The sequence below is a fragment of the Asparagus officinalis genome, chromosome 1, assembly GCF_001876935.1.
Source record: "Asparagus officinalis chromosome 1, Aspof.V1, whole genome shotgun sequence".
Classification (NCBI taxonomy): Eukaryota; Viridiplantae; Streptophyta; class Magnoliopsida; order Asparagales; family Asparagaceae; genus Asparagus; species Asparagus officinalis.
Genome location: NC_033794.1, coordinates 19895726 through 19906809, shown reverse-complemented (window position 1 = coordinate 19906809; position 11084 = coordinate 19895726). Strand labels below are relative to the sequence as shown.

Below are 11084 nucleotides of genomic sequence, written 5' to 3'. Positions count from 1 at the left end.
AGACATGAACATAATTTTTTTTACCAAGATATATCTGTATCCGTGTTCGTATCCGAGATGAACAAGTAAATTTGGATACGAAAACTATGATATCGGAGCCGTATCCGGATCCCTGCACTCCTCCTAAAAGGCTGGTGTATGCTCGATGTCCAAAATAAAATATAAAATTATATAAAATACATCCATCGTCACGTGATAAGATAACGATGGTCGTATTTTACGGGGCTCCCAAGTAAAAAGGTCCAAGGTCCACTAGTCACCGGTATTCAGATTGATCGAGCGGGGCCCACACGGCGGGCCCCTCGATCCTGGGCCCCTCGATCCTAAAACGAGACGTCATCATCAATCCGGCCGTCCATCAATTCCCAACGCGAAAAAAATCAACGGCCGATGTACCCTCTACACAGGAACCCCATCCCGCGTATAAAGACTCACGCTGCTAGAGAACGGGAGGGAAGCCATCTGTTTTTGGCGCCCACAGAAAACTCCTCCCGATACCGCTCATTTCTCTGTCTCATCTTCCTCCTCCTGATCTCGATAACCCTAACCCTAAATTTTTGTTGGGGGATTGGGGATATCCTTCTTCATTGATTTTAGAGCTAGATTGCTTAGAGAATCGGTAAGGGGCCGTGTCTGGGGATGGATCCGAGTCCGATATCGGACTATTGGATCGACTGGATCGACGACGTCGGCGTGGGATCCGACGTCGATCTCCGATCCGCGCTCGAGACCTTCTGCGATATTTCTCCGGCCAACGGGTACTTTAGAAGCACTAGGTGCTTTGAAATTCGAGCATTTTGGTTTTTTTTTTTTCGTTTCGTTTTATCTTAAAAGATTATGTTTATTGTTCTGATGATTTGAAATCGTGACAGTGTTAGGTCTCCAGAAGAGTATGGAGGTGGATGCGGTGTCGACCCCACCGGTTCGAAGAAAAGGTTTGATTTTTTTTTACGGTTGATCTTTTTTTTTAAATGAGATTTGGGATTTTGCGGTTCTGTGGAATTAATTTATTTTTATTTAGTGTAAACTGTTTGTCTTGTAATGTGAAGTAGGAGCTGATGCTTGTTTATGTAGTTTCAATCATTAAGTTAATTTTTGGAAATATTTCTTCCCGCTTTGTATTGTTTTGTATATAAAATTTGAGTATTGAATACTGACTGACTGTGAAGTGGTTTTGGTAGTAAAGTGGTGGGCTAGGCTTGTAGTCTATCATAAGGTATCTTGTTGAATTTAGCAATATCTGATGTTTGTTGATGAGGACTATGACGTCTTAAATTAAGTCCCTCTAACCATTAGACTAAAACTCTAAAGTACTTGTGAGGATTATGGTTTTATATTACTTCTAAACATGCCCCTGCAGGTTGAGCACCCTTATTAATGGGTTGAAACCTAGACTCATGCAGCAGTGTTAATGTTTAGAAAATCTGTGTTAAATTCATGGCCTGTGGGATTTGAGCCTGGGTTGCTCTGGTGCCATCTTAAATTATGTCTCTCTAACTATTACACCAAAACTCCGAAGTTCTAGTGATGATTGAGGATTATAATTTTGTATTAATTCTAACATGGCGAAAAAGGAGAATTTGTTATTATACTGGAATTATTAACAAAACTAATTCAATTTTTGAGGAGTTCAATCCCTGCATTTTCTTGCTTCTTTAAATATGGGTTGTTCCTATGGGATGTAGTTTAGAGATGAAGAAAAAGATTCATTTTGTTAGTGGGAGGCTAAATTGTCCCATCTCAACCAAGGGGTTGATGACTTAAACCAACCATTCAGAGATGAGGTAATCATCATCGGTCATTCTTGGTAGCCGCCCACTACATGAGGTGACCGTGGGATTCTTATTTTACTTTCTTTTTGGTTTCTTTTTGTGTTTTGATTATTTTCCGACAGGTGCTCTGTTTTTCTTGTAGTTCAGTGACAAGTGAGACTAGTGTATGGTCCTTCCTTTCCTTAAGATTTTAAGCTATCTGGCACACTTAAGCCAAGTTCTGAAGTTTTATTGACAACCATAAAGATTGCAAGTAAAAGTTTACAGCTCACCCAATTAATCAGCGGTTCAACCCAAGGAAAAAGTATTTGATTACATAACACATTTTGGTTTTTAGGATTTTTAAAATAGTTTTTCCGTAGTACTATTGAAGTTGCATTTACATACGGGACATTATTGACTTGACCTTGCTTTATGCTTTAAAACTCTCGAGTACAGCCAATGTGAAAAGAAAGTAAATCTTAATTCATTGTTCCTGGTACCCAATTCAATTCGAGTAAAAAAAGATACGGATACTAATGTTAGAAAAATTAAGGATGCTAATGTTAAAAAATTAGGGCTACAAAATACAGTATCTAATTTTTAAGCATACATCCTAATTTGATAGAGGCCATTTCAAGTTGTGTTTATCAAATTACTTTCTTCTTTCTTTTCTCTATGCATTTTATGCTCTCCACCTTCTGAGAATGTTACGTTTGAAGGTTGATCTAGTGTCTTTCCTCGTTCCTTTTCTCTATCGATTTTTTGCCTCCCAATTTTAGTAATGATGGTAGGTTGATTCTTACTTATTTCACAATTCATCTAAGGGGCTGTATGTTTCACCCATTTTATAAAAAAAAATTGGTATTTGGATCTGACAGTGATAAAATCGTAATTAAAGGATTCCAAATGAATCCTAATATGGAGTTTGGTTCAATTTTTTTTTTACAGATTTCCAAATTTGTAAAGTACCCCAAATAGTGTTTTTTTAAGGATTCCCAAATCCTCTCCTTTTGATCGGATTTGGGCGATATTTCTGACATCCCCATCCCTTTCACCTCTTTGGGGTTTTTCCGATTCTGTCGCTTTCGAACACCCTAGATCCGTGGTTGGAGCGCTGTTCTTCTCCCGCCTCATCTCACAACATTGTTCTTCTCCCGCCTCATCTCACTCCTCTTCATGCCTCTTCTCCCGCGGGCTTTCGATTTCTTTTTCGAACTCGTGGCTGGCGGAATCAGCTTCTCCCTCTTCTCATCGTCGACGCTCCTCTGTTGGTAGGTTTCGGACAGTTTGTTGGTGATCCCTTCTCGAACTTCTCATCGTCGACGCTCCTCTGTTGGTGGGTTTCGGTCGGTTTGTTGGTGATCCCTTCTCGAACATCTGATTTTTGATCGGTTTGTTGGCCTTGTGGTGTCCGTCGGTGGGTTTGTTGCTTGGATTTTAGTGGGTTTGTTGCTTGGATTTTAGTGGGTTTGTTGCTTGGATTTCAGTAATTTCCCCCGCTGCACCCGAAGGTATAAAAATTTCCCCCAATTTTAAGATTCATTTCTTCGTGCTTGATGTGAATCGTTAACAAGGTTTTTGATAATTTATTTTTTTCTGCTGGGCAATATAATGTGTTGTTTTTGATAATTCGTTACGTGTATAATCTCTTAAGAACATGGATGATCTATTAGTTGATTATTGAATTTCAATTCCCTGGATTAATTAAGGAGTATGACCTTCAAATGAAACCCTTGGATTGAATCGTTAATCATATTTGTTTGATCAGTGTGTGGACTTAAATGCGACATTAGTTAAAATAAATTTCTGTGTAATTAGATATCTTGTTTCAAGAAATTAATATTTGTAATTAGATATCTTTATTTGGGAATTTTGCACCGCAATAACATCTTCCCTTATTTTTACCATTCTTGCACACTTTCTTCGGTGTTCGGAGATTGCAGTTGCAATAAACTTCATAATTTTAGGAGCATTCTTCTGATATCATATTGATGTCGGGGAGGCAAATTGCAAACGATGAGAATTTATAAATTGGTGAGAATGGAGAATGCATTGGAAAATTTGAGGCCTCAAGTTAAATTTATAGCCTCCAAGGCCTTGGAACTAGTCATTGCTATGGTGTTTTGGATTTGAATATTGAGGTAGTTGAAACTAGCTGTTGCTACAGTGTTTTTGTTTTGAATACTAAACTAGCTGTTGCTATAGTGTTGATCCCCAAAAAATTTCATTCTGAACCAAACTAGATATTAGGAATTGGAGGGTTTCTATAAAAATGAGATTCTATTTTTTCATGGGGTGAAGCAAACATAGAATGCAAAAAAATGGGTTCCATAAAACTACAAACTTGTCTTAAATTTTTTTTATGGAATAGGTAGGAATCCATAAAAAAAAACTGATTCCTAATCCTATTCTTGTTTATTTGTGAAACAAACAGCCCCTAAGAGTAAGTGTTAATAGTTTATTATTCATTGAACAAATATGAAAGTTAAAGTAGATTATCATCATTTCTTGGTATATTATTCATTGAACAAATATGAAAGTTAAAGTAGATTATCATCATTTCTCGGTACCGTACCATTACTGGATTCTGTTTACTTTGGGACAGTGAGTGGACATTTTCCTTATTATAGAAGTAGAATATACAACACTTACTTCTCTCATATATCTTGATTGTTTGCATCTTTATATTTAGATGAAGCTAGAATCCTGATTTTTTCTTGTCAAAGAACGCTATTGAATATTATTGTATATGAGAGTATATAATGTTTAAGTGTCTATATTTGCAGAGGAAGAGATGATGCATGCCCAGGACCCAAATCTAAAGCATGTCGTGAAAAGATGCGGCGAGAGAGATTGAATGATAGGTTCATTAACAAACTTCAATGATCAATTTATTTGAGAGACATTCAAAAGCCGCCACAAGTCCTTTCTTATAGATATTGTTTGCTGCATTTTCCCAATACTTACAGGTTCTTGCAATTGAGTTCTGTTCTTGATCCTGATAGGCCTCCAAGGTCTGATAAAGTAAGTATTTTAGGTGATGCTGCTCGCCTGCTGATGCAGTTGAAAACTGAAGCAGAGCAGCTAAAGGAATCAAATGAAAAGCTGGAAGAGACTATTAAAGAACTGAAGGTCTGAACTTGATGTCATCCAGTTACTTTTGCTTTTTAGGCATACTATCTTCTTTCTTGATAAGCAATTATACTTTCTAGGCTTACTATCAAATTCTTTTGCTTTTTAGGCATACTATCTTCTTTCTTGATAAGCAATTATACTTTCTAGGCTTACTATCAAATTCTCACATAGTTACATAGATCAAGTTACTTTCTTGATAAGCAATTATACTTTCTAGGCTTACTATCAAATTCTCACATAGTTACATAGATCAAGTTACTTATTCTGAGGCAGTACGTATCAGTTTAGTTTTTGTTATTGTGAATGAAATTGAATTGGCCTAACTGCCAGTAGCAAGTTGATTTCCAGAGAGATCAAGAGGTCTAATGCTATCTAATATGTGAAATGCTATAGATCCATGCATCCTTGATTCCATTATGTGTACTTGTTACTCTCCTTCTGAAGCTTCAGTCAAACCTAATGGAATATTTTTGTGAACCAAGTGTGTGTTGTTTTAAGGTTTTAACGTCTTATAACCCATAGAAAGTACTATATTTATGTTAGACAAATTATCTGCTGATTGAGATTGTTTGATCATGTATAATGAATTTCGCTAAACGCACAAGTTAGGAGAATTGACAAGATTGTAGCTAATAAGGCAAAGAGAAAAAGGCTTAAAAAAGCTTTGTTGGATTTTTAAGAGAAATGAACAGAAGAATAAGATCACATATCCAAACCCAAAATTTGGGATAAAGGCTTTCATGGTGGTGGTGTTGTAGATAATTCTGCTCATTGTTAGGAGTTTGAAAAAATTGTTTGTTTTTTTTGTTTATGGTTTTCTCATGTATGTAGTATGCTACATCAGGTGGAGAAAAACGAACTTAGAGATGAGAAGACGAAGCTGAAGGCAGATAAGGAGAGATTAGAGCAACAATTGAAGGCCATGAGTCCACCTCCACCAGCATTCATGCCACATCCGATGGCTCTGCACCCCGCTGCAGCTTCAGCAAATGCTGCATTTGTTGCTCAGCAGCCTCAAGCATCATCGAAGGCAGCCGCGCCCTATAATGCTTTCCCCAGAATGACTATGTGGCAATGGTTACCTCCTACAGTTCTGGACACAACTCAAGATACAAAGCTCTGGTCACCAAACGCTTAGGCATTTGCAAGCAATAGCCATCATATAATTTTTTTTGCCGATCCTTGGTCATGTTAGCAAGGTAAATTCCCTGGCATGTTGTATAACAACAGTTGACATTGTAACCATCTGCACCTATTTTTCAAGATTTCTCCTGTTTATTGGTTTTACTAGCTATTGTGTAAACGGCTTTTATGTTTCACTACGAAGAGCTTGGTGTTACGTATATTTAGAACAACCGTCAGCTGTATAGATAAAAGCTAGAGCTTCCACGAACATCTGTATTAACGGTAATGAGGTGGTTCTATCGCTCGAAAATTTCTTTGGTGCCTTCCACATTTTCATTAATACATCATTCAAGAATTGAGGTTTAGCTGAAATTGATATTTGTCTAATTTGAGGTATATTTGGATTGATTTGTCATGTAATATGTCCAACTTATAGTTTCATTCAATGTTAACCTTAATGTTTGTGCAGCGGTTGAGCAGCAGGTACCGCCTATAGTCTGCTTATCTTGTTAGATGCTGCTAGTGTGTATACTTCAAACCTGAGGAAATTGTAAGGTATGATAATCTTTCAAGTTCTTGCTATGTCTCTAATGTGTGTTTGTGCACAAAAGTAAATAGTGTTCATGCTAAAATAGCCATAAATACCTCAAGCCTCGAAACACAATCTCATGAACCTCAGGAGATTATATATAATTATATATTGTGAAGTGCCAAAGCAGTTTACCTCCAAATAGAGCTCATTTGCTGTTTCATTAGACTGACCTTTGGGAACCAGTTCTTTTCTTTGTTGTCTACCCCCAAGCAAGGCATCTCATTCGTTGCTCTCCCTTTCGGAGAATTCTACCATGCCCTTTATCCCTCTCATAAATCTTCATTTATTCAAAAGAAATTCATGGGGATCATGAAGCATCTCTCAACCTTGGGTGTCAAGGGAAGCCGACACTTTACATCAAAATTGAACCTCACACTTGAACCCATCCTCTTATAATACCGAACCTCACTGCATTATTCACTATCACTAATCCTAAACTAAAACTTGTGATCATGGAGACCAGATGCATTTTGCTTCAAGTATTTTCAATCACAATGATGTCGTTCTCTCTTGCGTTTGCTCAGAGAGATGATGGTATCTTATGTGTTAGCAAATGTGATACATGTCCGGTTATCTGTTCAGAATCACCACCTCCGCCGTCGCCTTCTCAGATTTATATAATACCCGACTCTCCTTCACCACTGTCACCGCCATTGGAAAATTATCGCACACCCCCTCCCTCATCAAAAAATTATTCTCCTCCACCACCACCACCACCAACATTGCAATCGAAAAATTACCCTCCTCCGCCAAAACCTTCGGAGAGTAATCATCCACCGCCATCACCACCATTGTTGACGCCGCCTAAAAGTTCGGGTGGAGGGGGGAGGCCCAAAGGGGGTCTCTCTTCTCCTTACTACATTTTCTACACTGCAGGAGCACCGCAATTGGTTTTTAGTTTGGGTTTGGGGTTGTTTATGTTCGTACTTTGTTTTGTTAGTTTGGTGTGAGGGGGCATCATGTCTCCTTTCTATTGATTATATAGATTGAATGTTGAAAATGGTTATGTATAGTTTGATGTAGTATTGATTGTTGGTAATTGGTGATTGGTGAGAAATTCAGATAAATATCGGTGCAGAATTTAATTTCTTTGCAAATTGTGTGGTTTACTCCTGTTTCATAGCTATTTGCTCATGCTAAAAAAATGTAGATCGCAATTTTTTTGCTACGAAGTATTTAATTTAAGGTCGTTAGACTAAAAAGAAATATGATATAAACTAATGTTATTTTTGCAAATCTCATTGATTGACCTATGAAAGTGAAGCCGTGAAGGCAACAAGTGCTACTAGTGTTTCATTTCTATACGAACAAAAGACTCATGACCTATAATGATATAAAATAAGAGAAAGTATATGTTACCTTAATTATTTATCTCTGAATAAATAATTAATTCAACCAAATCGATCAAGCCATTGACTTTCTGTACGCAATAGTTCTTTAATAATATTTTAATTTCTATTGATTTCTAATCTTCCAGAAGAAATAAACATGTGTATGAATGGATTTGTTTTTTGAAAAATTGTGTCTAAGCCCCATATTTAAAACTCTCATGTGACCAAGTCCATTGACTTTTTGGTCATGTGTTTTGGTCCATTGACCTAAGTTCTCATATGAAAACACCTATTTTTAGCTTTTATCCCCAAAATACACTCACCCTTAGCCTCTCATCTCTTTTTATTATAAACCTACGAATTATTTTCCTCATTCTTATTCTCCTCAACATTATCTCTTTCACCACCATCTCCACCATTGCATCATCCTTCTCTTCTTTCTCATTATTTTCAACTATTATCATTTTCATTGCCACCATAACTTCTTTGTCATTTCATCTTTTCTCAACCATCTCTCATCTTCCTTCTCCCACATCACCACCGCATCACCCAAAAATTGTCTCCTTTGACCGAAATGGTCATATTTTAATGTCACGTCGAAGTTAATACTTAATAGACAAAGTTAATATATAAAACTTACAATTACGTTCTAACAATTAAAGGTAACACGTGAGGTCTAAAGTTAATACCTGACAATTTTAAAACTTTTATACTGATTTCAATAGTTAGACGTTAACTTTATGCCTTATATGTTAACCTTAAACCTCACGTGTTATAAACTTTCATTATTAGATGTTAACTTTAGACCTCATGTCAATTTTAATTATTAGACGTTTACGATAAGATTAGATGTTAACTTTACCTAATAAATATTAACTTTGATGTGACTTTAGAAAATAATTATTTTATTCAAGGAATACAGCTTTAAGAGATGAGGTAAAGATTATGAAAGAATGAGGAAATAGAAACAGAGAGAGAAAGAGAATGGTAAAAATAAAATGAAAGAGGAGGGAGGGGGTTAAATGTGAATGGAGATGGGTTAAAGGAGAGAAGGAGGCGGCGGATGAGCAGATGTGGAAGGATGGGCCGGGGAGGCAAAAAAAAAAAAAGGAATGATGATGGAGTAAGAATAGATGAAAGAGAAGCGAGGAGAATAAAGTTAGATGAAGAAGTAAAAAGGAAGGAGGGTGAGCGGGAAAAAAAGAGGAAAGTGGGGTGGAATGGAGAAGGGAGGAGGATGGTGGTAGGGAAGAAAAAGAGGAAGAGAGGAGGTAGAATGGAGAAAGAGTGAGAATACAAGAGGAGGAAGGATGAGAGGAGGAAGAAAATAATGGGTATTTTAGAGATGTGAGAAAAATATGAGTTGAAAAGGGGTTTTTCACATTAGAATTTGGGTCGAAGGGCCTAAACACAAGGCCAAAAAGTTAATGGGCTTGATCACGTAAGGGTTGTTAATTTGGGGCATAGACACAATTTTTTTCATTTTCTTTTTTTTTCAAATTTAGTTTCATGATGCCTTGTATCTAAAAAAAAATACACCACGTCATGAAAATAGAGTAAAGGCAAAATGGGACACTAGTTGGATGTGGAATTTTACACCGATGTCCACTACTGCATCATCAAAGTGATGCACGCAGAGGGCTTTTGTCAAATTGCGCAGTTGCGTGACTGCCTATCAAACGCAACTGTTAGTGCAAAACAGTTGGGCAATCAAAAACTAATTAAACTGTATTTGCTACAACTCTTATATGATTAACCATAGTAGTTAAGAAATCCCCTTCATTTATGGCCATAATTTTGAGAAATTCATCATCTTAAAGGTTGAGCTGAAAGTCTCTCATCTATAATCATCAATGAAACTGTTAATTTTATAACGGAGTTTGGTCCTTCAAAAATATGGATAGACGTCTAGATACATGTGTATGTTTCAAAATTAGCGGAAGTCGGAATCTTCAAACTTTCTTCTTAAAGATTTTATAAAAATCGAAAATTTAGTCCCATGCACGTCTGCACAGAGGCGGAGGCACTTGTTAGAGGCAAATGACACCACCCTCTTAGGTACCGTTTGGCAAAGGGTTAAGTGAGGGGTTAAGGAGACTTAACCTCTTCTTAACCTGCCAAACACAACAAATCTATATAAGGGTTAAAGTGAGTAAACCCTCCATAATTTGCCAAACATAAAAAATATAGAAGGGTTAAGTTAACCCCTCTAGAGGGGTTAAAATGAGTTAACCCCTCAAAATGAGGGGTTTACTAATACTCCTATTTAGATAGAATAAGAGTTAACCCTTCTAATTATAAAGAAAATAGTCAAAATCATTGTTATTCCCAAACACTAAAACTGATCATAAGGGCTAAAATAAAACTTATTTAACGGGTTAATAATTTAGTCCTTCGGATTATCAAATGGGCTAAGTACATTAATCCTTCTCTCTAACCCTTCTTCATTAACCCTTTGCCAAACGGGGCCTTAGGTAAAAAAGCAAAGTAATATATACTAGATTATCATCAAATAGTGATAGCGTTATAAAAGTAATTATTGAGCAATGGCCCATTGATAAATGTTGTGTGTCTAATTAATATATATTTAAGAAATATTGTGTATCCAATTACAACAGATTGCATGTAGAGATAGTTTTGTGCAATGACAATTGTAAGGAATTTGTGAAATCAAATGGGAGATTAGTGGATGAACGACTGTTTAGTAATTTTTATTGAAAGTGAGTGTATTTAGTGGTTTTTCGAATAAGGCTGTAATGCAACAATCTCAAAACATATATTTAGTTAAATATATCTTTCATATCTCATTAAATTTCCAGTTATATGCGGATTAAGCATTAATAAATCTACTGCGGATGCACTATATGTGCGTGGAATCTTTGTGGATTGTTCATTTTAGGTTCTTTCTTGCAAAATAATTAAGAACAATGCATAACTATACCAATTAGTCTGGCCGCCGTGATTATCATCCTAATAAGTAATATCTGTTTTTAATTAACTCTAAAGATGTCTCAATCTCTTATAGATATAACTTCCAACCATGAAGAGAAGGAAATATAGAAGCAAAGATAGATTATGACGGATTAAAATTATTCATTGAATCGTATCTTATACACTTGGCCTGGAAAAAAAAATAAGAACCCTAAT

General features: G+C 36.3%; 1 protein-coding gene across 2 annotated transcripts; it reads left to right on the top strand.

Moving 5' to 3' along the window:
• On the top strand, positions 682-6282 carry LOC109820647 (transcription factor ILR3-like). 2 transcript variants are annotated; one of them, XM_020386835.1, is made up of 5 exons: positions 682-758; positions 873-935; positions 4541-4618; positions 4724-4886; positions 5734-6282. In XM_020386835.1, exons 3-5 carry the CDS (start codon positions 4593-4595, stop codon positions 6025-6027), a joined length of 483 nt encoding a protein of 160 aa, XP_020242424.1. In that variant the 5' UTR covers positions 682-758; positions 873-935; positions 4541-4592; the 3' UTR covers positions 6028-6282. The 2 variants fall into 2 exon arrangements, with proteins under 2 accessions (XP_020242424.1, XP_020242417.1); XM_020386828.1 differs by having other exon boundaries at positions 682-776.